Consider the following 26259-nt stretch of genomic DNA (forward strand, 5'->3'; position numbering starts at 1 on the left):
GATATATCGTCACTGTGGCATCAAAACCTTGATCTCCAAAATGTTCGCTTTACAGGAGAAGGAAAAACAATCGTAACGTTGAATGGAAATTAATGGAGCATGCTGGACAATTTCTATTGGCCCACCCTTTATTCAAATCTATCATGCAAAAGGCAGTCATTTTCAAATAGTTTTGAAAAAAAAACTCTAATGACCGAAATGGAGATCCAAGAGTTTCAACAGCAATAACGAGCCTCGTTCACCGACCGTTCTTAAGAAGAAACTTCTTAAAACCTGAGTTTTCATGAAGTTTCTGATGTTCACTGATGTTTTCTTATTTGGGGTTTGTGAGACCAGATTTTGTTCATGTGTGGAGCTGTTGGCTTAAGCTACTTTTGCTTCAGTGTCCTCGTTCGCACTAGAAGCTAGCCCAAGAGCACAAAGGTGCAAACAGTTCTGCGGTTTAAGAACCCAGTCGTGAATCTGAGGCTGTATTACAGAAAATACCCATCTTTATATCTGTAGATCTGACAGATCAAGGTCTTAATTTAAGAATCTTATCTTTCAGCATCTTTTCTCACCTCAAGTTAGGAAATCTTAACTTACTCGACTGAAGTCGACAATCAACTGTCGTGTCTGTTACCTAGCAACTGACCACACGCGCACATCTGAAACGTAAACACGTAATCAAGCTAGTTAGCCAGACAGCTAACATTAGCTCCCGTTACTGAGGTAAAAAAGGTCAAACAGAACTAAAGCATCATAAACTCGAGTGAAGAATATTGTCAGCGCCCCCTGCTGTTTATCAGAGCTTTGCAGCTCTCAGTTTCAGTTTCATTTCCTAAACGCTTTAGTCGAGCGCACTAATGTTAATCCTCCGAATAAACAGACACACATTCAGCTCCATCTCCTCATTATTCACCACCATCACTGTCATATTTTATCATCATCAAGAGGGACGGTGGAGATCGGGTCTGCAGAATCTGGGACTTTTAAACACTGTTAGAAAGAACCTCACAAGTCAAAGCACCGTTTTCAGTGTAGATAAATGTAATATTATTATGCTACTTATAGTGAACTGAGCTGCCCGTCACTGCATAAAACAATAGAAACAGACGATTAAAACAGAAGTTAAGAAGCTCTGGGGTTTGAAGTTCAGACAATATTTATGATATTTTGGCAACTTAAGATGTTTCTGTAAAACCCTTTTTTTTTTTACCTGTAAATAAGATTACAGACTTAAGACTTAAAACTGAAGTTGCCATGACAACAAAGCAGATCTCAGACTTAAGAATTTTCTGTAACACGGCACCAGATGTCGATTACTTCTTGACAACAAACCTAAGAAAAAACTTAAGATATTGGTGAACGAGGCCCATTAAGCTCTGTCCTCACTTGCTGACTATCGTGCACCATTCAAAACTCAACCCAGCTGAAACCCTCCTTATAACTTCAGCGTGGATGGGCGGAGCTAAACTGCTCCTCTCATCAATAAACTCCAGTCTCAGGACGACGTGCATGAATTCACACACACATCCGCATTAAAAGAGAAGCTTATTGGATGTCAAAGTCAAACATAATCACGCAGCACAAATAAGTACAAACTGAGCACCGAACAGCCTCCCTAATGCAGAACGGCTTGGCGTGAGGGATCAATACAGATGGACTCCAGCTACAGCGATATGTTGTGATATTAGATCTTAGATCTTCCCCTCATAGTGTGCCCTATTGAGCCTGCTCCTGCTCCGGCTGTGCCTGCTGCTGCTCTCTGAGGGCCAGCTCCTGCTGCTTTATCACCTCCTGCGCCTCGTGCTGCATCTTCTCCAGCTTCTCCAGTGTTACGGACTTCAGAGGCAGCAGTTTGGGTTTACACAGCACCATGGTGGGAACATCCTCCATGGACAACTGACCTGCACGGGTGGACGTAAAGGAAGAATCAGATAAAGTCAACATGCCCCTTCATCCCAAATGGAGATGATCAGCCAAGACATGTTCGCTTTGAGGCAAATGTAGCTACCAAGCAATAGAAGCTTATGGTTAGCGGGCAGCATCGTGTGAACTGCGCGCACAGACGTTGTTTCAAAATGGGCAAAAAGTACAGACAAAGTTCAAGCTATGAGGAGATGACCACTGTTTTTATTGTGCTGCTGTACTTCTGTCCACTTGTTTCAATAATAATGTCACGCAGTGTCAGAAAACATGAAAACATTTAATGAGATTCATTAAACCCAAAAATGCCTTTACTGCACTAACATAGCTTGACAGTGTTGGAGACCTGTGTAAAGCCGTTTTTGCGTGTGGAGCTGTTGGCTTAAGCTGCTTTTGCTTCAGCATCCTCGTTAGAACTAGACGCTAGCGGTAGCTTGACAGGAAGGCTAAACCTCTAGCAATTGCACCTCCTTGAGGCAGCACTGAGGTAAATATTAGAGGATAAAGACTCAAATCTGAGCAGGAGATGCTCTGAGGAACACAGAGAATCTTCCTGACTATGAATATTACAATGAGAGCTTGTTTTCGTTTCTGCTCTGCCTCAGTGGTGTTCAGCAAGGTGCGGTATTAGGATCCCTTGTGTATTAGCAGCATTGGCCACGTGGCTCCAGTGCAAAACTAAAGCATTAAACTTCAGACACCAGACATCTCTTGGCTGACTCACTCCATCTGGGCCTGAGCACGGGTTAAATCAGAAGGATGAAACTCGACCGTGCACCATTTCAGGTCTTCTAGGAGTCAAATCAGTGAAGCATGTCACTTCCAGAGACCCCAGTAAAACTGCTGAAACCCCAGCTTACCTTGTTTGGGCAGAACCTCTCTGAACATCGACTTGACCTCAGGCATCGTGCTTCTTCAACCTTTTAGCACAGAAAGAAAGAAGGCCGTTAATATTTGATCTGAAAGCATGGCACTGTGGTTACATTGCCACCATTAGTGAGATGTTTATGTGGCACAGTAGTAGTGATATTAATAATAATGATACCCCAAATTTTATAGGGGAACTCCATCTATTTCAGTTAAAACTTCCACACAATTAAAGGGTTGAAATGTAAGCAAAGTCGCTTAGAGTGGTTTAATGTGAAATGATCCATTCTAGAGAAACTTAAGAGTCAGAACTGTTCACACTAGTGGTGATAGGAACCAGACATCTCACGAGTTTAAGGCCTCTAAAAGCTCCCTCACAGAAAGTTATTACATGAAATGGTTATGAACATTTATTAACTGCCTGATGTCTGACGCACTGTTTTAGGATAATTTGGCACAAATGTTTTGGCTTAAAATGTTTTTTATCTAATTATTTTAAATCATTCATGCCAGAGAGGTACTGCACGGGTGTTGTGAGGCAAAATAGTCCCCAATGAAAACCTGTTCTTTCAGATTTACGATTATTTTACCATCATCAATGGGTGCAGTGGCGGTTTCGGATAGCAAATTAAATTGCTGTACTAGTGTTGCAGACGCTGTGACCGCTGGTTCCCATCACCACCACTGTGAAGAAATCAGGGTCTGTGAATTTCTCTACAGTGAACCATTTCACATCAAACCACTCTGAACGACTCACGTCTCAAAGACTGAACTATTCCGACATTTTGAGAAATTGGTGGAATTGCCCTTTAAAGCAACACAGATTTAGGGATTTGGAGACCTCGCTGGTGGAAATATGTAATTGCACAATGATGTGCAAGTAACGTCTGCTGGGATTGGCTCCAGCACCCCCTGATGGATAGGCAGCTTAGAAATTGTGTGTGTGTGATTAACTTGGCCACTGCAGTGAGTTATCAGGAGTAAATACTAGGTATGTAATGATATCCTGATGCTGACTTGGACGACGTGGCTTCACGCCCTGTTCTATAGAAAAGAAGTCAAAATTCCTCCGTCAGGTACGCCCATCAATCAGGTAGACACGCCCCCTTCTCCCAAAACCAAGGTCAAGCATGTCACACAGTGTGTACCAATTCAGGGGCTGCACCCTTCCAAGGTCTACTAAGGTGTGTCCTTCAAAGGCTGGGTAGACCCATGAAGGCTGAACTGAAATGAGACGGGGGATTTCCCGCTGTTCCCACCCTCACCGCTGCATCACGAGACGCCACGAGAAGTTCTTTAAAGGCGGAGCCAGAAACTTGGCTTTTATTTCAGAGCTGGAGATGCTTCATCGCTGGCTACTGATGAGAAGGGATTTTTCAAAGTTTGTGCCAACTGCTACTCGCCTCAGTTTAAACCTTGTACTAATGTTTAATATCGTGCTCCTCTGCTCACGAGGGCATGTTTCGAATCCTGGGCACACAGTGAACCGGGATATGGTGTCTGGTGAAGGACCACCTGCTGGATCCATCATTGCCTTTGAAAAAAGGAACACATTTCTTGGCTGCATATTTAGGAGCCTTCAAATGGAACGGCCTGGTGGCGCCGCTGTGTCGCAATCGCCCTTCAAACGCAGCCTCCGAAGGACGCAGCCCCTGAATCGGGACGCAGCTACAGACTGCCCTCATTGAACTTGCGAAGCCTGAAAGCAGCAAAAGCAAAGAGGGCTTTTTCTTCCGGGATATCCAGCTGGTCCAGTAAGTGTAATGTATCAGCAATAAAAGTGCAGTTCCTGTAAGTTACTGAAATGATGATAAATTCAGACGCCTTATAGTTCTGACTACAGCCAGAAAAAGAGTTTATTAACGAATGCGTGTAGCTACCAGTCGACTATGTTTACGTTATGTTACAAATCGCTGCTGTCCGAAGAAAACCTCATATCTCCAATTTTCATCGTTTTTCAGTTTTTGACATAATTTGAAAACGCCTGTTGTTCTTAACATTGTGTGTACATTTCATGATGAATGGACCAAAAGAAATGACTCAAAATCACTTGTGGAAAATGTCTGGTTCCATTGACTTACATTGAAAGTAAAGTAGGTTTTTTTCCCTTTTCCTGTAAAGTTCCTATTTTGGAAATGCGAATTACGAATACGAGTTTTTTTTTTCCAACAACAGGTACGATTAGCCCACACACCAACTCCTCCACAGGCAAAACGTAAGTCAGTCCTAGGTTAGCTTTTTTTTACGTCTACACACTACACTGATGCTCAATTTGTACGTCGTTCATGTCACTTCAATGTAAAAGACCCCACATGTCATGTGAACCAAGTTGGAGGTGGTGCCGATGTTATCACGTCAATACATTTATTCCCAGGTGTAAGCACACCTTACAATAAAGTAGAATAACTTTAATAATAAAAAACCTTTTCTGGTGGAACATTAAGAAATGACAGTATCAGTGTAAGGAAAACTAACCAAATCAGACACTAGACAGAAAAGCTGTTTAGACCAGGAGCTACACGTCATACGCTAGACATGCGGTTGCTTTACTTTTTAGAGATTTTGCGCTGTCTGGGTGTATTTTACAGACAGAAAATCAACCATGAAATCAAGATCATGGGTTTATGACGTCTGACGCTGCATTTAAGAGCAAATATTGGCAAAATGTTTATTACAAGTGAAAAAGAAATAATATGTAACAACAGAGGGAAAAACTCACTGAGAGGAATCTAATCAATCATACGGATCATATATAAACTCACTGAGAGGAATCTAATCAATCATACGGATCATATATAAACTCACTGAGAGGAATCTAATCAATCATACGGATCATATATAAACTTACTGAGAGGAATCTAATCAATCATACGGATCATATATAAACTCACTGAGAGGAATCTAATCAATCATACGGATCATATATAAACTCACTGAGAGGAATCTAATCAATCATACGGATCATATATAAACTCACTGAGAGGAATCTAATCAATCATACGGATCATATATAAACTTACTGAGAGGAATCTAATCAATCATACGGATCATATATAAACTCACTGAGAGGAATCTAATCAATCATACGGATCATATATAAACTTACTGAGAGGAATCTAATCAATCATACGGATCATATATAAACTTACTGAGAGGAATCTAATCAATCATACTGATCATATATAAACTCACTGAGAGGAATCTAATCAATCATACTGATCATATATAAACTTACTGAGAGGAATCTAATCAATCAAACGGATCATATATAAACTCACTGAGAGAAATCTAATCAATCACACTGATCATATATAAACTTACTGAGAGGAATCTAATCAATCATACGGATCATATATAAACTCACTGAGAGGAATCTAATCAATCATACGGATCATATATAAACTCACTGAGAGGAATCTAATCAATCATACTGATCATATATAAACTTACTGAGAGGAATCTAATCAATCATACGGATCATATATAAACTCACTGAGAGGAATCTAATCAATCATACGGATCATATATAAACTCACTGAGAGGAATCTAATCAATCATACGGATCATATATAAACTCACTGAGAGGAATCTAATCAATCATACTGATCATATATAAACTCACTGAGAGGAATCTAATCAATCATACTGATCATATATAAACTCACTGAGAGGAATCTAATCAATCAAACGGATCATATATAAACTTACTGAGAGGAATCTAATCAATCAAACGGATCATATATAAACTCACTGAGAGGAATCTAATCAATCATACTGATCATATATAAACTTACTGAGAGGAATCTAATCAATCATACGGATCATATATAAACTTACTGAGAGGAATCTAATCAATCATACGGATCATATATAAACTCACTGAGAGGAATCTAATCAATCATACGGATCATATATAAACTTACTGAGAGGAATCTAATCAATCATACTGATCATATATAAACTTACTGAGAGGAATCTAATCAATCATACGGATCATATATAAACTCACTGAGAGGAATCTAATCAATCATACGGATCATATATAAACTTACTGAGAGGAATCTAATCAATCATACTGATCATATATAAACTTACTGAGAGGAATCTAATCAATCATACGGATCATATATAAACTCACTGAGAGGAATCTAATCAATCATACGGATCATATATAAACTTACTGAGAGGAATCTAATCAATCATACGGATCATATATAAACTTACTGAGAGGAATCTAATCAATCATACGGATCATATATAAACTTACTGAGAGGAATCTAATCAATCATACTGATCATATATAAACTTACTGAGAGGAATCTAATCAATCATACTGATCATATATAAACTCACTGAGAGGAATCTAATCAATCATACTGATCATATATAAACTTACTGAGAGGAATCTAATCAATCATACGGATCATATATAAACTCACTGAGAGGAATCTAATCAATCATACGGATCATATATAAACTCACTGAGAGGAATCTAATCAATCATACGGATCATATATAAACTCACTGAGAGGAATCTAATCAATCATACGGATCATATATAAACTTACTGAGAGGAATCTAATCAATCATACTGATCATATATAAACTTACTGAGAGGAATCTAATCAATCATACGGATCATATATAAACTCACTGAGAGGAATCTAATCAATCATACTGATCATATATAAACTTACTGAGAGGAATCTAATCAATCATACGGATCATATATAAACTCACTGAGAGGAATCTAATCAATCATACGGATCATATATAAACTCACTGAGAGGAATCTAATCAATCATACGGATCATATATAAACTTACTGAGAGGAATCTAATCAATCATACGGATCATATATAAACTCACTGAGAGGAATCTAATCAATCATACTGATCATATATAAACTCACTGAGAGGAATCTAATCAATCATACGGATCATATATAAACTTACTGAGAGGAATCTACTCTACTCGATCACATCAGTCGTTAGTTATCGATAGGGTGTATAGTATCGATCTGCAGTAACTACGATCTGAAATATCGACACTAATATCGACCTCGTCGCGTGAGAAGGCTCGCGCTGATCTCCACAGCGGGCTTATCTCCATGGTAACAGCAGTAACGGCCGTCCTACAGATTGAAGGCCTCGCGGAATCCGCACGCCGCCACCGTCTCGGCGCTGCACTGCTGTGCGCGGAGCGTCTAATGAACACAACGGAGTTAAAAACCACGAATAAACCCGGTTTTGGGGTTTTTTACCTGCAGAGCTGTTTATGTTCCGCTGTAGCGTTTCTCTCCTTCTGCTCTCACCGCCGCTGAAGCTCTCAGACAGCGACCCGCTTCTGACCCCGAGCGGTCAGCGCTGGACATTACAGCGGACTACAGGATTTAGTGGGTCCCAAGCGTTAAAAATGAACAAATCACTGCAGAACACATGTTTAAACACATATACACACCAACTAACCCCACCTGCCAGAACAATACCACACAAATAACGCATGACCGCACCCCAGCTACAACAACCTATTCACATCATATCAAATCAAATTATTCCCAAATAACGTCTCATACATTTGGGTACTTGTTACATGTCCACAAATGCGGACAGCTGGCTTCAGACGAAAAAAAACAAGTGTGTAGTGTGCGGTATGAATAAGTGCGTAGTACTTCAAGTGTGTATTGTGCAGTATGAATAAGTGCGTAGTACTTTAAGTGTGTATTATGCGGTATGAATAAGTGCGTAGTACGTTAAGTGTGTAGTGTGCGGTATGAATAATTGCATATTACTTCAAGTGCGTAGTACTTCAAGTGTGTATTGTGCGGTATGAATAAGTGCGTAGTACTTTAAGTGTGTAGTGTGCGGTATGAATAATTGCATATTACTTCAAGTGCGTAGTACTTCAAGTGTGTAGTGTGCGGTATGAATAAGTACGTAGTACTTCAAGTGTGTAGTGTGCGGTATGAATAAGTGCGTAGTACTTTAAGTGTGTAGTGTGCGATATGAATAATTGCATATTACTTCAAGTGCGTAGTACTTCAAGTGTGTAGTGTGCGGTATGAATAAGTACGTAGTACTTCAAGTGTGTAGTGTGCGGTATGAATAATTGCGTATTACTTCAAGTGCGTAGTACTTCAAGTGTGTATTGTGCGGTATGAATAAGTGTGTAGTACTTTAAGTGTGTAGTGTGCGGTATGAATAATTGCGTATTACTTCAAGTGCGTAGTACTTCAAGTGTGTATTGTGCGGTATGAATAAGTACGTAGTACTTCAAGTGTGTAGTGTGCGGTATGAATAATTGCGTATTACTTCAAGTGCGTAGTACTTCAAGTGTGTATTGTGCGGTATGAATAAGTGTGTAGTACTTTAAGTGTGTAGTGTGCGGTATGAATAATTGCGTATTACTTCAAGTGCGTAGTACTTCAAGTGTGTATTGTGTGGTATGAATAAGTGTGTAGTACTTTAAGTGTGTAGTGTGCGGTATGAATAATTGCATATTACTTCAAGTGCGTAGTACTTCAAGTGTGTAGTGTGCAGTATGAATAATTACGTATTACTTCAAGTGCGTAGTACTTCAAGTGTGTATTGTGTGGTATGAATAAGTGTGTAGTACTTCAAGTGTGTAGTGTGCGGTATGAATAAGTCCGTAGTACTTCAAGTGTGTAGTGTGCGGTATGAATAATTGCGTATTACTTCAAGTGCGTAGTACTTCAAGTGTGTAGTGTGCAGTATGAATAATTACGTATTACTTCAAGTGCGTAGTACTTCAAGTGTGTATTGTGTGGTATGAATAAGTCCGTAGTACTTCAAGTGCGTAGTACTTTAAGTGTTTAGTGTGTGGTATGAATAATTGCGTATTACTTCAAGTCCGTAGTACTTTAAGTGTTTAGTGTGCGGTATGAATAAGTCTGTAGTACTTTAACTGTGCAGTGTGCGGTATGAATGTGTGTAGTATGTGTGTAATATGCAATGTGTTTAGTATGTAAGCATGTAGTATGTGTCATATGTAATAAGTGTGTAGCATGCAAGTCTATTGTGTTTAATAACTGTGTTGTATGTAAGTGTGAAGTATGTAATAACTACAGAGCTTGTAAAGCTAGATGTGAAGTATATGATAAGTGTATAGTATATAAGCATATAGTATGTAATATTGAGTATGTAATAACTACAGAATGTGTGAAGGTAGATTTGAAATATGTAATTGGTGTGTAGCATATGAATGTATGGTGCGTAAGTGTGCTGTGTGCAATAAGTGTGTAGTGTATGTAATAAATGCATTCAGAGTATGTTATAACTGTAGAATATATAATAAATGAGTGTAGATTTTGTAATAGATGCGTAGAGTATGTAATAAATGAGTATGAGTGCGAAATAACTATAGGGTATGTAATAATCGTGTGTAGTGCATCTAATAAATGAGTGTAGAGTATTTAATAACTGTGTAGAATATATAATAAATGAGTGTAGATTATGTAATAGCTGTGTAGGGTATGTAATAAATATGTAGAGTATGTAATAACCATGGTAGAGAATCTAATAAATGAGTGTAGCGTATGTAACAACTGTGTGAAGAGTATGTAATAAATGAGTGTAGAGTATGTAATAACTGCGTGTAGTGTATGTAATAACTATATGTAGAGTATGTAATAACTGTGTAGAGTATGTAATAACAGAGTATGTAATAAATGAGTGTAGCATATGTAACAACTGTGTGAAGAGTATGTAATAAATGAGTGTAGAGTATGTAATTAATGAGTGTAGCGTATGGGATAACCATATGTAGAGTAATAACTGTGTGTAGAGTATATAATAACCACATGTAGAGTATGTAATAACTGCGTGTAGTGTATGTAATAACTATATGTAGAGTATGTAATAACTGTGTAGAGTATGTAATAACAGAGTATGTAATAAATGAGTGTAGCGTATGTAACAACTGTGTGAAGAGTATGTAATAAATGAGTGTAGAGTATGTAATAAATGAGTGTAGAGTATGGGATAACCATATGTAGAGTAATAACTGTGTGTAGAGTATATAATAACCACATGTAGAGTATATAATAACTGAGTGTAGGGTATGTAATAACCGAGAGTAGAGTATGTAATTAATGAGTGTAGAGTATGTAATAACCGTGTGTAGAGTGTGTAATAACCATGTGTAGAGTGTGTAATAACAATGTGTAATAACCGTGTGTAGAGTATGTAATAACAGAGTGTAGAGTATGTAATAACCGTGTGCAGAGTATGTAATAACCATGTGTAGAGTGTGTAATAACTGTGTGTAGAGTGTGTAATAACCATGTGTAGAGTGTGTAATAACCATGTGTAGAGTGTGTAATAACAATGTGTAATAACTGTGTGTAGAGTATGTAATAACCGTGTGTAGAGTATGTAATAACCGTGTGTAGAGCGTGTAATAACCATGTGTAGAGCGTGTAATAACCGTGTGTAGAGCGTGTAATAACCGTGTGTAGGGCGTGTCATAACCGTGTGTAGAGTATGTAATAACCGTGTGTAGAGCGTGTAATAACCGTGTGTAGAGCGTGTAATAACCGTGTATAGAGCGTGTAATAACCGTGTGTAGAGCGTGTAATAACCGTGTGTAGAGCGTGTAATAACCGTGTATAGAGCGTGTAATAACCGTGTGTAGAGCTTGTAATAACCGTACAGAATATGTGAAGGTAAACGTGTCCGGCGCTTTCGAACTCGCCGCTCATGACGTCTCGCGATGCATCGGCGGCGGCGCGTGCGTGTGGTTCGGTGCGTATGACGCAAGGAGGACGGCAGGGGCGGGGCGGGGCGTGCGCCGCAGAGGCAGCAGCAGCACGAGCGGCGGCGGAGCGGAGAGAAGGAGGTGGAGGAGGAGGAGGAGGAAGCAGCAGCGGGGATGGCGGAGTGATACCTCGGAAGGTAACGCAGCCTGATCGCTGGGCTTTCTGTGCGTTTAACAGTTGTTGGTCGGTACGAAAGACGCTGACACACATTAACGGAGCAGGATCAGGAGGAGGAGGGGGTAACCACACCGCCCACCCCCCCGCCGGTGCTCTCCGTGACCACGGTGTGGAGGTTTGGAGGGCTCTTTTGTTCGGCCCCGGAATGGCCGCTCCGCGCTGGTGTGTGAGTGTGTGTGTGTGTATATATGTATGCATGGCTATATGTGTGTGTTTTTGTTTCACGTACCGTTATTCTGACTACCGAGGAAAGAAAGCCGTCGAGGCTTCCCGAAATTGGCCCATGGAGACCGTAAAGCGCAGAAAGCAGGAGATCTGGTCCTGGGAGTAGTCGCACCCTGACAGCAGGGACAGCGAAGCGCAGTGTCCGGCTCTGGCGCCGCCTCGCCCGCCCTGAGCTGCGCTGTCCCCCCGCCGCGGCCGGAGCGCTGGTTCGTGGGTGACAGCTGCTGGAGGAGCGCGACAGACAGAGACAGGCCCTGCTGCGGGAGAGCGAGCCGAGCCGAGCCGAGCCGAGCCGGAGACTCCCTGCTTTGTGTGTGCGCTTCTTCTGTCTGCTGTGACAGGAATTATGAAGCAGGAGTGGAGGCGTGTGTTCAACCGGGGATCGTTAATCCCGGTGTGAGGTGCCGTCGCGTTTTACCGTGTTTTTATCTCCGGCTTGTTCGGCCGAGCAAACGTTAGCGAGCCCGGCTAACACTAGCTAGCTACGCTAAGGCTAAAAAAGGGTGGCTAACGGTGGTTTTACTAGCCGACAGATTTGCTCAACCAGCTGTAGCTTTTTATATAAATCCTGGCTGGGAATGGAAGTGGTTGTCGCGGTGTCGCTGTGAAGGGAGTGTTAAAATAAACCGACTTGTTTTTGGCCAAAGTCTAGTGTGGAAATAAACACCGATGGCTAATAGGCTAATTGCGAGGCGCCTTTAGCCAGCGAGCGTTAGCCTGCTAACCTGTGTTGACTATCAAAACAGGCTTGTGTTGAGCTGAACTCTCGCTTCTGAACTGGATGTAGCTGTTTCTCTAGCCGGCTGACAGCCCAGATGTGCTGTTTTCCGTCTCACTGGTCGACCTGTCTTACTGCCAAGGTGCGTTTTTTGTAGTTAGTTGGCAAAGGAAGTCAGAAAAGTGTCAGAGTAGCACCGCAACATAAACGTTAGATGGTCCTGGTTTCTTCCTGACCTCTAGGCCTTGGCATCGACAGCTTCCACGAAGGTTTCTGTGACTTTTCCAGAACAGTTTTTCGGCTCTTTTCCTGACAAAGCCGCATCTCTTCTCGCAGGAATGTTCACGCCCTTCTTCTGAGATCATCTTCCCGTCCTGTATGCAGTGTTTTGGGCCACCACCAAGGCTACACAACCCCCAGTACACCTGCTGGAGCAGCCGTGGCCTACAAAACAAGCCGCATACGTTCAGAAGTTTTCAGGCACTTTCTTCTTAAGCTTTTCCTCTGAAGTCGAGGGTATTAATAAGGGAACCTGTTCCTCCTTCGCTCAGGAGCTCTTCTGAGAAGGCTTTACGTTGGCTGTTGGAACATTTGCTCTGAGGATTTAATGGCGTTCATCCACGAAAGCATTGTTAGATCAGTTCTAGATCACTCCCAAGTCGTGCCAGAGGTGTTGGTTGGAGCTCTGTCAGTCCAGAGCCCAACCCTGGGGGGTGCTTTACACCTCTCTAGCCAACGCTTGGCATTGGTGATCACTTGGTGATGTTAGGCGTGTGTGTGGTCCCATTGTACTAGCAGAGCTTTTCTACAGAGGTTATACAGTGGGCAGCCCTATGCACGGCAGCTGGGGGTTAGGTGTCTTGCTCAAGGACACCTCAGTTGTGTTCCCTAACCTCCAGCCCACGACTGCCCCCAGTTCATGCCTCAAGCCAGAAGAAAGTGGATTTTCAGGTCTTCTTGGCCAACAAAACATGCCTGAACATGAATTTACAGAAAATAATCACAAATAAAGTCGTTGTTGGACGGAAAAGTTTGATATTTTCCCCAAACTGTTCAGCTCTATTATTCATGTTTGGTGTTATAGTATGAAGAGGAATGACCAGGCCTCTCTTGGACAATGTTAGACAGCTTTATTGGTGCATTAGTGGACTGTGGTTTGGTGGGAGTGCTTGGTTGCAGCACTATTGTAATGGCGAAACTCCAGTGCTGTCAAATAGTTGAAATGTGTGGCAGAGTTTATGTGGTGTTGTCATACCCACATAATGTCAGATAGCTGGATAAGTGCGCTGAAGTTTGGAAAGAGGGCACAGTGTATTAGAGGGCCTGCCTGTATTGATGGGTGTCGGTATTGAATCGGGAGTGGAGAGAAGAATGAGTGTGATCCAGTACTGTAACAGATCTGCCCTGAAACATCACTTTGCCCCACACTTTGTAATGCTAACTGTGTGAGATAGTAGTGATTGAGTAGTTTCAGCCTCACAGCTTTTAGATTCTTATCATAAGCGAAGTGCTTCCTTAAAATGGCTCTTTTTAATGGTACTTTTTAAAACCGACGCATTGTGTCGTGGTATCATGTCATCTCTGTGGTATCATTTGTCGTTGGTACTGTGATATTGGCCTTACCGATGCGGGAGGATGCTTAATGTTAATGAGCCCAATAACCAATCACTGTATGCTTTACTGTGTGCTAAGAGGTTTTGTGGGTGTTCTTATGAATTCAGGTGCTCATCAACCAGCAAAAGTAAATCATATTGGTCAAAATAACGCATGTGAGGCTTTAACCGTGTCGCATTATTGACTCACCCATGTGTTCTTGGTATGTTCCAGGGGTTGCAGCATTAGAGTCGCAATGCTAGTATGTTTGCCGTATTGTTCCCTCCTAGTGGCCGTGTTTGGATGCGTGTTATGTAGACATTAATGCTTAGTTTAATTGTTTATATCACAATTTTCAAGTCACAAGATCTTGGTGAAAAACAGCCAAATTTATAGAAATCATGCTGACAATGTGTGTCAATTAGAGATTTCCCCAAATCATTCCGTCCTTGGCCCAATCCCATTTCTTATTTTTACCCTGTGACCCGTTTTCGAGTGTCTTCCTGTCCCTTGGAACTGAGTTACAGAGGTCGTGGTTGAGATCTTCCTCTATGAAATGAGACCCTCTAATAAAAGAGCATCACTTCATTAACAGCTACTAGCGCCGCTCTGTAGGCGACCCTGCCCGTCTGCAGTGACAGCAGAGGAGGGGAAAGTTCAGCTCCTCACTGCTGGGCTTTAGTTACATTTAGGGATCATACGCCTTCAAAGAGGGGGGCAGTTATTTATTATCACCCCACCACTAATTCTTCAGTGATATGAAGTTGAAGTCAGATATTCATCAGATTCTTGTTGAATTGTCCCGTCCCACCTTAAATGGTGCAGTAGTTACATTCTGGTGCTTCAGGCATCAGAACTTCTGGACTATTTAAGGTGGAACGGGAAAGTTCTAGCTAGCCACTGAGACATTAGCATGCTATTAGCGATTTTTAAAATGCTTTTTATAAAGAAAAGGGCCAAAATACACGGAGACGATATTAAACTAAACTAATGTGATTATCGTCATTTTCAACAGAGGAAATTCTCACATTTGTGGGGTTCTTTGGTCACTCGTTTAGCCGTCTTGCCCGTTTTTCTTTTTTCCTCATAGCACTCTGTTTAGAGTGCATCTCTAAAAAGAAGTAGTTCCGGCATTTCGCCCTGCCCCTCTCAGAACAAAACAGTAGAGCTGTCATGGTGGATTCACTCCTGTGTGGCCCTGATTAACCAAGTTTACAACAACAAAAAGACCACATATGTGGTCGTACCAGTACGGCGTGTTGGTCAGGAGTAAACCTGTTGTCATGTCACCACCATTTTCGGAGACCGGGGGGATCTTCTCACAAAGCAGAGAACCTCTCACTAATCTATCGTTTAAACCCAAAGAGAGGATCGCCCAATGGGATCGTCCCTGAGCTCTTCTTTTATTGGACACGCCCCTGCTTTAAACAGTTTCCCACCTTCAGCCTCGAATGTAGGAGCTCAGTTTCCTCGCTTCTGCATTGAGGCTGTGAGGCTAATCCTAACATGGTCCATGGTCTGGTTCCATGGACTTACATTAAGAGAAAAGTAGGCTTTTTCCTTCTCCTGTAAAGTCACCATTTTGGAGATACAAGGTTTTCTTATGATAGCAGCCATATGTGGTTTCTGATGCTGAACAAACGTGGTTCTTCAGTAAAGAAAACGGGTCTTTATAGAACCGTGAACACTTGGAGAACTCTTTGCAGGATTAAAGCGTTCTTTAGATTGATGGAAAATATGCAATGGGTGGTTCTACATGGAGCCTGTTTGGGATGAAAAAGGATTCTTCTATTGTAACAGTCTTGACATTGAAACCATAGAAGAATCCTTCTTGGTGCTATGTAGAACCGTCTACACAACTCTCTGAATCAGTCTGAAGAACCCATTCACAATGCAAAGACCCCTGTAAACACGCAAAGGGCTCTTTGAGTGTTCTTGGTCTATAGAGAACCATGTTCTTAACCTAAGAACACATCTTTTTTGAGAGTGTAGCTTAAAAACTGTAGTAGCCATTGTGAAGCCTCAGTTTTGCCTATTTTCACACATGTTGTACAGTCACGTTATCTGGATATCAGAGAAGCCCCCCTTTGTGAAATGTCCTCCAGGAATTATTGGAAGGTGCTGCTTAGTGCAAGAAGATTCTTCATTTGTGGCGCAAGTATAAAGGACTGTCAGGGCTGTCGAGATGCCGGTCAGGGCATCGCCTGGTCAGGGCATCGCCTGGTCAGGGCTGTCGAGATGCCGGTCAGGGCTGTCGAGATGCCGGTCAGGGCATCGCCTGGTCAGGGCTGTCGAGATGCCGGTCAGGGCATCGCCTGGTCAGGGCTGTCGAGATGCCGGTCAGGGCATCGCCGGTCAGGGCTGTCAAGGTACCAGGCAAAACTGTCGAGATGCCTTCGCAATTGTGTTATGCCACAATAAAACCATGGTGGGAATTTTGTTCTGCTTCCTTAGTTTTGCACTGGATAGTGTAGCATTGTGCCAAATCCATGCAACAATAGTCACACTTCACTGAAAACGTTAAACATGGTTGTTAAAAGGGAGGATTTTTTTATTCAGTTGTGAAGATGTAAACAGACATTGGGTGGTTTGACATGAAATGCAGTCTAGAGATACTGAACTGTTCACAGTGGTGGTGATAGGAACCAGACATCCATCTCTAAAAGCTCCCTCACAGAAAGTTACTGCGTGAAATCGCTGCTGAGTTGCTTGATGGTTAAAAATATTTTTTTTTTTTGGTTTAAAAATCATCGCGAAGGGGGGACATGGAGGGTCTTCTCCGGCGAAACGGTGCCCAGCAAAAACCTCAAATTTGTTTCAGATTTTCCGCTATTTAACCGTCATAATCGCGCATAAAGCTCAGATGAGAGGCGTAGATTCCGGTGGTTTCAGCCAGTAAATAAAGGCTCCGTTTGTGTTGTAGACATGGTGACTCCTGGTTCCTGTCAGCACCACTGTAAAGAAACCGGTGAGTTTATCTAGAACAGAGCATTTCGCATCAGTCCACTCTGAATTGACTGGTTAATTAAATGGTGCAGGAATTTGGAGAAAGTTGTACGTGATCTGAATTAGACTTGCTCATTTGACCAAAGAGTGGACATAATTCAGGCTTGAAAGTAGCGGTTAATCCTGTTTTTAGCGCTTGGTGTTTTTGTGTGCAGTCAGTCGCAGGTACTTGTGTGACAGTCGTCAGCCAGAATCCCATGAAAGACGTGGCGCTGGACCGCGAAGGGGATCGAGCTGCGGTCAGAAGAGCGATGTCACAGCCGCGCTGTGTATCTGAATACGTGTCACTTAAGTCTGAGATGTGCTTTGTCAGGTTCTTATTCGCACTACATGTGCAGCTCTGCTGAGACCTGTTGTGGTTTGCTTGGTAGCTAGCAGCAGCAGTGTTTTGCGCTCGCTCTCTCTCTCTCTCTCTCTCTCTCTCTCTCTCTCTCTCTCTCTCTCTCTCTCTCTCTCTCTCTCTCTCTCTCTCTCTCTCTCTCTCTCTCTCTCTCTCCTCCAGATAAGGTCAGGATCAGCATGCTCTGCGCTGTGGTTAGCCCGACTTTCAGGATTGATTTGAGAAATATCGGTCATGCAGGGCCCGTGTGCCGGCGGCTCGAAGGATCCCGAAGAGAGGAATGCGAGAGATGTTGCGATTCTTTTTCTTTCCTTTTTTTTTCCCGACCCCCCCCACCCCCCCGTCCTTTGCTCGTCAGAGATGTAGGATAAGCAGCGAGTTATGCAGTTTGACCCCTGCCTCTCTGCGCTGGTCTCCAGGCTTCGCCCACTACACACACACACACACACACACACACACACACACACGCACACACACACAAACACGCACACACACTCTCTTTCTCTCGCTCTCTCGCGCTTTCTCTCTCCAAGATAACACCTCGCTAGTCTCTCACGGTTTCTCCTCACCCTTTTAGATCCTAATCTTAGCGGCTTTGTTTAAAGACACAGTCTCAATCTGTTACTTGTCCAGCGTTTTCTTTCCTTCGGTTTTCTTGTGTTTTCACGCCTCCGCCGAAGCCCACTAATAACATTTGTGTGGTTTCGTTTTGGGCTGAAAGATTAATCGTGCAATGTTCAAATCTTAGAGCTGCAATTTTTTAAAGTCTCAGAGCTCTCATAAAAAAGAGATTTCATCAAGGTTCCTGAAAAAGACGGTTCTTCGGCAAAGACGGTCATTCTGTATAGAACCATGAGCACTCAAAGCCCCCTTAAATGGCTTAAATGGCTCCCTGCATGTTGAAATAGTTCTCAGATTGATGGAGAACGTGTTGTATATGGCTCTATGTAGCACCAAAAAGAGTTCTTCTATTATTATGACGTCAAGCTTGTAACAGTAGAACATTTTAGTGCTATAAAGAACCCTTTTAAAAAAGGTGCTATATAGAACCACATGCAACACACTCTCCATTAATCTAAAGAACCATGCAAAGAACTTGCGAATGGGGCATTGAGTTTTTGTGGTTTTATATAGAACCATTGTCTTTACTAAAGAATCCTTGAAGAACCTTTGTGTTTACTTTAGCAAAAATGCTTTTAAGAGGGGAAGCTGCACCTAATAAGAACTTATGAAGTGCCTGTAGAGGAGACCAATCAGAGGCACCCAAATCTCTGTGTGTTGTGACCTCACAACCACAACTTGCTGCCAGTTTGGCACAGTCAGTTCAGAGCCTTGAGGTCGAGCCTCAAGCCAGAAAAGGCAGATATTCTGGTGTTTTTGGCCAAAATGAATCAGGCCTGAGTTTTATTTTATAAAAAAAAATTGAAATTTTAATTTCAGTCGCCATATTAGTCTGAAAAATCGCGATTAGATATTTTCCCCAAATCGTTTGGCCCTAGTATTCTGTACCCAAAACAGTCGTAACTTGTTTGAACTTGGACCATTTTCCAACCTCTTTTATCCCTTAGAATTAAGCGTTGTTTTTTGTGCCTGATATGTAAATAGTTCTGATTGGCTGTTCTGCATTGTGCCCCATTCAGAAACGGACCAGGTTGAAACCCTCCTTATAACGTCAGTGTGAGTGGGCGGGGCTAAACTGCTGTAGACTGTATATAGGCTTGTTTTTCGTGCCATTGCAGAAACAGTGGGCTTTTTTTGCAGTATAGTTTCCATATGTGGATTGGGGGAATGAATGGTATGATATGAAGCTTTAACACTGTGTACATACTCTAAACCCTTCCATCAAAAAACCGAGAGCAGTTCAGTTTTTCATCATATGGGCCTTTAAAGATCTCAACAGCAGCCACATCTTTACCATATTGTTCATTTCAGTTCACCAAATCATGGCATGCTGTATGTTTGACTGATATGAGGCTCTGTTGGTTTCTCTCTTCTTTCCTTTAGCTCTCTCCACACAGTCATTTTTCTCATTTGAAAACATTGAACGTGATCGTTGTTTTAACCTTGATTGTTGCTTTGTGTTCTTTAAACTTAGTTTTGCTTAGTTAAATTTTTTTTGACCAGGTTCCATCCTTTTGCTACAAGCTAAAATCGGTATTTAGGATTACAAAGAGTTCTTGGACTAAAACAGGACTAAGCTTCGGAGAAAACATGTAGGACTCCCCCAGTGACACTGCCAGTGCAAGGAGGGCGAAAGCTACCGCAAGCTTCCTCCGAGACTTGAGAAGCGCCACTGCATCTTTTTGAGCTGCTGCTGTCGTCATTGGGCAGCTGAACGTTCTTGGAACCGCCAGTTCTCTTACGTCAGCTAACAGACGCCTGCGCTGGTGATGGGGTGGCGGAGGGGGGGAATGAGGCCCGTCCAACTCACAGATACAGAGTGAGGCCAAAGCCCGATCCCATTTCTTATTTCTCCCCCTACGCTTGTGTCGCCTTGCCGCCTTGATGTGAAGCTGAAGTCAGATATTCGGATTGTCCCGTTGTACCTAAAATGCCTGAGGCGCCAGAATGTAACTGCTGCACCATTTAAGGTGGAATGGGAGATTTACCTTGCTAGCTACTGAGACATCAGCACTACTAGAGATCTTTTTATGCTTGTTATGAAGGAAAGGACCATAATACATTGAACTAATATAATAAAATACTCACATTTGTGGGTTTCTTTGGTCGCGAGTTTTTCCTTTTTTCTGTGTCTGAGAAACCTCCGTTTGGAGAACCATGTAGCCCTAACACTTCACCCTAACCCTCTATCTCAACTGAAATCGGGACACCCTACTCCAAGGCGTGAATGCGCAAAACAGAGGGGTAGGGCTAAGTGATGGTGGACTCCTGGCTACAGATTGCTGTAGGATCACCAGGGATTGAAGTCATGATCTCCTGATGATTGGGCTCATGTTTATACTGTTGCGCCACTTGGGAGGCCTTCAGGTTGCTTTTTGTTCTTTGTGGCATCAAAACTATTAAGCAGTTATTACTAGGGCTGCGTCTGAACTGAACTGTTGGTGCCGATACTGGCACTTTAACATAGTATCAGCATCGGTGTTTGGGAAACTGATACCACAAAGCGTTTTTGACGTGCATGCACGCTGCTAAATGACACGTACGGGTGCGACAGTAGATGGAACTTAACAAATGGCCTTTATTCAAGCTTAATGTGTTTTATTTGTGACCCAGAGCACGGATTTTACCAGCATAAAACAGTGGAGCTGTGATACTATGTATACATATCAGGACTCATAAGTTTGCTTGGACAGATTTAATATTGGTACTCGGTACCAGCCAAGAAGGATCAGATATTGATATTGGAAGAGTTGTTTGTGTGTCCGACGTGTCTAATTATTACTCCAGTGAGCAAAACTGGTAAAATGTGCAGAAATTGGCGATTCTTATAGTACACTATATTTCCAAAAGTTTTCACTCACCCATCCAGATCATTGAATTCAGGTGTTCCAGTCACTTCCATGGCCACAGGTGTGTAAAGCCGAGCCCCTAGGCCTGCAGACTGCTTCTACAGACATTAGTGAAAGAATGGGTCGCTCTCAGGAGCTCAGTGAGTTCCAGCGTGGTACCGTGATCGGACGCCACCTGTGCAGCAAGTCCAGTCGTGAAATTTCCTTACTACTAAATATTCCACAGTCAACTGTAAGACGACACGTCTGTCTAATGGTGTTGGGTTCATTTCTGGCTGATTCCAGGTTGTTCAGCTGTTCTTCTGTCACAGCTGCCGACAGAAAAGCTGCTCAGTGGTGACGACAGTTTGGGAATTTAGTGTAAGGAGCTGGAGGACGAACTGCCGGCTGAGCAGCGAGTGGGCGGAGCTCGTTACTCTGACGTAGCAGCGAGCCGCTCGTTAAGGAGCTCTAATTAGGAGGAAGGAACTGCGCATTAAACCGTATTAAACGCCGCGTTCACGGCCAGTTTATTCATTTCTTACTGTATTTAACTCGAGGGATGTGCTGTCGCGAGTAACATCACGTCTGATGATCTACGGTGACCAAATCACAGCCGTGATGTCATTCCGTGATCACACACTCCCTCTCGGGTTCTACTGCTTAAGAATCTGTATCAGTCAGTTGTGGTTGTGATGTCACAACACATGCCTCTGATTGGTCTAATTCATCTACAGGCAGTTCACAAGCTGCTATTAGGTTAAATTCATTTCCACTCTTAAACCTTAAGACCATGTTTTTGATGAAGCAGGTAAACATTTCAAAAAGTGCAGCTCTTACAATTTGAAAAATGCACTCTCTTAAATTGTGATTTGTTCGTTTGTCTTAATTTTGAAACTGTGTGTGTAACTTTTATACATAAAATATAAGGTTTTCAAGTCTATTGGTGTGCCAGCTTGTGTTAAGCTGTTGTGAACCTCCTGATATTTCATTTCTGATTATATTCCTTGACTTCAGTTAGTCTTCTTCATTGTTTGTCATGTTGCTGATGTTACAGAATCTCATTTCTCAAGTTTTGTCCTGTTACTTGCTTTAATATATATTAATGTAAAACGTTCGTCATCAAGTGTTCACACAATGTAAAGGACAGCCAGCATTTAGTGGTCAAACTGTGGTAAACTCAAACAGAGCTAAGGATTTTACCACGTATAAAATACTGTTATTAATGGTGTTATACAATGTTATAAAGCTGGTACTACGTGTTGCTAGGCAGGCGTTTATGCTGGTTGCTACCAGCAAACCCTTTGTAACCGGAGGTAGGGTTTTTACTCCTTGCTGTTCTGTTGTAATTCAGCTGAATTATGAAGATATTCACGCTCTCGTTGCAGAATGCTTGTCTTAACCTGTAGCTTCAGCAATGTGGTTAGGCAGTGGTTGGGACGTTGTGTTAACATGAGGTGATTTTCTCTAAGCTGAAGATTTTCAGGTCCTCACGCATGTCGGCCTAGAACCGAGAAGAAAAGAAGTGGTTGATATTTAGGGCTATTTTCTGTCATCTATATTTAGGCCTATTACGTAGGTTTAGACTTGAATCAGCATGTCTGTTAGATATTATTAAGGTGGCCCAACTGCCCCCCGGTTGGGCCTGAGCGATATATTGGACAGATATCGTTGTTTTGAGGGTGTGAGTCATTTTGAATGTGTTCATAAGTTAAAGAGCATATTTTTGTTGTATCCTTATAACACATTTACCCCAGTTTGATCTGTTTTAGACAGGATTGAAGCTTTTTTTGAGCATTAGGTGACAGACCTAGCTTTCTAGACAGCAGACCGTCTAGACAGTCAGCTCAAGAAGCAAAGCAGAATCATCCCTGTTTACGGAGGTTTTGTATGTAATATGCAAAAAAAAAAACCTAAAACAAGAAACGAAGGATTAGGATTATTTCTTGTTTTTACCCCTACCCTTTGTTTTCGAGTATCTCTTTGCCCCTTAGAACTGAGTTACGGGGGTTGTGGTTGAGATCTTCCTCTATGAAGTGGGACCCTCAAATAAAAAGAGCATCACTTCATTAACAGCTACTGGCGCTGCTCTGTAGGCGACCCTGCCCGTCTGCAGGGACAGCAGAGGAGGGGAAAGTTCAGCTCCTCACTGCTGGGCTTCAGTTACATTTAGGGATCATACGCCTTCAAAGAGCGGGGCAGTTATTTATCACCCCCCTCTAATTCTTCAGTGATATGAAGCTGCCGTCATATTCACCATCTATTTGTTGATTTTCTAGGTCCACCTTAAATGGCGCAGGACCTTAAATGGTGACTAACTGCTGCTCCGTTTAAGGTGGAATGGGAAATTTAGCTAGTTAGCTACGAGATATCAGTGTAGTACAGATTTTTTTATGCTTGTTATGAAGAAAAGGACCATCCATGCATCCATTAACTTCCGCTTCTCCGGGGTTCGGGTCGCGGGGGCAGCATCCTAAGCAATGAGGCCCAGACCTCCCTTTCTTCAGCCATTCCACTAGCTCTCCAACGGGGATTCTGAGGCGCTCCCAGGCCAGCTGGGCGATATAGTCGCGCCAGCGTGTCCTGGGTCTTCCCCGGGGTCTCCTCCCAGGTGGACTTGCCTGTGACACCTCCCAAGGAAGCTGTCCAGGAGGCATCCTAACCAGATACCCGAACCACCTCAGCTGGCTCCTCTCGACGTGAAGAAGCAGCGGCTCTACTCCGAGTCCCTCCCGGATGACCGAACTTCTCACCCTATCTCTAAGGGAGAGTCCAGACACCCTGCGGAGGAAACTCATTTCGGCTGCTTGTATTCGCGATCTTATTATTTCGGTCATTACCCAAAGCTCATGACCATAGGTGAGGGTGGGAACGTAGATTGACCAGTAAATCGAGAGTCTTGCCTTATGGCTCAGCTCTTTCTTTACCACAACAGACTGGTAAAGAGCCCGCATCACTGCTGACCCAGCACCAATCCGCCTGTCAATCTCCCGCTCCCTTGTACCATCACTCGTGAACAAGACCCCGAGATACTTGAACTCCTCCGCTTGAGGCAAGAGCCTATCCCCGACCCAGAGAGGGCTGTCCACCCTTTTCCGCCTGAGAAGCATGGTCTTGGATTTGGAGGTACTGATTCTCATCCCGGCTGCTTCACGCTCGGCTGCAAACCGATCCAGTGAAAGCTGAAGTTCGTGGCCTGATGTCCCCAATAGGACCACATCATCTGCCAAAACCGGACACCCTCCGTCCCCTGCCTGCGCCTAGAAATTCTATCCATAAAAATTATGAATAGAATCGGTGACAAAGGGCAGCCCTGACGGAGTCCAACTCTCACTGGGAACGAGTCTGACTTACTGCTGGCTATGTGAACCAAACTCCAGCTTTGTTTGTACAGGACCTGAATGGCTCGTAGCAGAGCCATGTACCCCGTACTCCCGAAGCACCTCCCACAGAATACCCCGGAGAACACAGTCGAAAAGGGCCATAATATTGAAAAGACATTAAACTAAGAAAATATAGTAGTTATCGTGATTCTTTAACAGAGAAAATTCTCACATTTGCGGGTCTCTTTGGTCGCTTGTTCAGTCGTCTTGCTGGTTTTTCTTTTTTTTCTCATAACACTCTCTTTGGAGTGAGTCTCTGAAAAACCTCCGTTTGGAGAGCCATGTAGCTCCAACACTTAACATTAACCTTCTATCTCAACAGGAACCGGGACACCTTACCCCTAGAAATGAAGGCGCTAAATGGAGGGCTAAGGGCTCAGTGGTAGAGGCGAAGGGTGAAATGGGATTGGGCCTTTTTGTATCCAATACCCCGTCCATTGAAATATGCCTTGGTTGGCTTTAAACTGATTTATGTGTAGCACTGATTTGCAGGTGTGTTTTGTCCATTGTATCTAGTCTGCAACCCTCAGGTTTACTAAACATCCTGATATGTACATTTATTTAATTTCAAGTCAAAATAGCTGTGAAGTATAGTTTATTCATTCTTCAGCACCAGGAAAAAAGAAAAACGCACATTCAGCAGAAAAACCTGCCGTTTTTAGTGTCACTCTTTGCTCTTATTAGATCTTCCGTTCATTTCAGGAGATTTGCTCTGATTCTTTTTCAAAGACATTTGCAAAGAGATCTTTCCACAGCTCCAAAGTTCAGTCTCAAAAGTTGGTTGTATTTTCTGCTTAATCCCAAACCCATTCAGTGGTGTTGAGGTCTGGACTCTGGGGTGGTCAGTCCACCATTCAGCTTCTTTGTTTAATGTGTCCGTCTACTTTTCTCAGTGAGGTTCTTCTTGAACAGCTACACATCCTTTCAGACCCACAGCGCTGAGTGGTCTTCATACCTGTGAATGTTTTCAGATCTGAAGCAGCTTGATTTTCTCCTCTCTCTCTCTCTCTCTCTCTCTCTCTCTCTCTCTCTCTCTCTCTCTCTCTCAGACGAAAGCTTTAAGTGCTGTTAATCTGATGGGGGCAGTTTTGGTGTCTACCAGGTCTTCCAGGTGGTTGTTAGGAGCCACATTTTCTCTGTAGATTTAGACTTTAGTCTTAGATTTTCTCTCTCCGTATGCAAATTGATTTTGATATCTAATCTCCTGAAAACGAATGCTTTGTATTTAATGGTTGTGACCTAGTTATTGTGATAATTTCATCATATAATTGTGATTTTCACATCACCCGTCCTCTGAGTTACTCTGAATGGCCTCACACATTCAGTTATTGCTTTATTTGAAAGGAGATGATTCCTTTAGCCATAAAGGTCTCGTGACCTGCAGGGGGTCCAGGCTTTGAAGGCCGCTCCCAAAGATTATTCTCAGCAGCGTTAACCTTTCTGATGCTCTGATCTGAGCTCCGGCCGACCACGCACTCGCACAGTCAAAACAGTACATGCCCGCGTACACTATGCACACAGATACGCACTTAGTGCTACATGGTTCAGACAAAATGCAAGCATTGCAATCATAAATCTGCGTATTGAAAGCATTAAATGCATTGGTCAGTCAGCTACTTTGCTGGTGAACGTGGCGTAGCTAGAATATTACATGACATTTTCACAGTACTTAATATGTATTGCACTGTTTGCTTTTATGGCAAATTTTAAAGTGAAGTCCTTACACAAAGAGGGAAAGTCAAACAATCGGTAAAATAAATCCGCTCCTGTGCAGTTACTATGCATTAGATCAGGCTGATTGTTCTGCTGATTGTTCA

General features: G+C 42.6%; 2 protein-coding genes across 6 annotated transcripts in view; one reads left to right on the forward strand and one right to left on the reverse strand.

Annotated features, from left to right (window-relative positions):
• Positions 1–114: 114 nt before the first annotated feature.
• bbip1 (BBSome interacting protein 1) lies at positions 115–12973 on the reverse strand. Of its 3 annotated transcripts, none has more exons than XM_037534342.1 (3): positions 12908–12973; positions 2769–2828; positions 115–1889 (listed from the first exon to the last, which is right to left on the reverse strand). In XM_037534342.1, the coding sequence occupies exons 2-3, from the start codon at positions 2812–2814 to the stop codon at positions 1705–1707; spliced, it is 231 nt and encodes a 76-aa protein (XP_037390239.1). In that variant the 5' UTR covers positions 2815–2828; positions 12908–12973; the 3' UTR covers positions 115–1704. The 3 variants fall into 3 exon arrangements, with proteins under 3 accessions (XP_037390239.1, XP_037390238.1, XP_037390237.1); XM_037534341.1 differs by lacking the exon at positions 12908–12973 and adding an exon at positions 11958–12072; XM_037534340.1 differs by lacking the exon at positions 12908–12973 and adding an exon at positions 8039–8144.
• The window catches only part of shoc2 (SHOC2 leucine rich repeat scaffold protein), a 35367-nt gene continuing 20709 nt past the window's right edge, over positions 11602–26259 (forward strand). Inside the window, exon 1 of one of the 3 annotated variants that reach the window (XM_017683505.2) lies at positions 11602–11687. The gene's annotated coding sequence lies outside the window, so the exon portion shown is untranslated. Of the gene's footprint in view, positions 11688–11720; positions 11895–26259 lie in introns of those variants that run through there. The other 2 variants (XM_017683507.2, XM_017683506.2) reach the window with 2 other exon arrangements.

Source organism: Pygocentrus nattereri, chromosome 25 (assembly GCF_015220715.1).
Source record: "Pygocentrus nattereri isolate fPygNat1 chromosome 25, fPygNat1.pri, whole genome shotgun sequence".
Taxonomy (NCBI): Eukaryota; Metazoa; Chordata; class Actinopteri; order Characiformes; family Serrasalmidae; genus Pygocentrus; species Pygocentrus nattereri.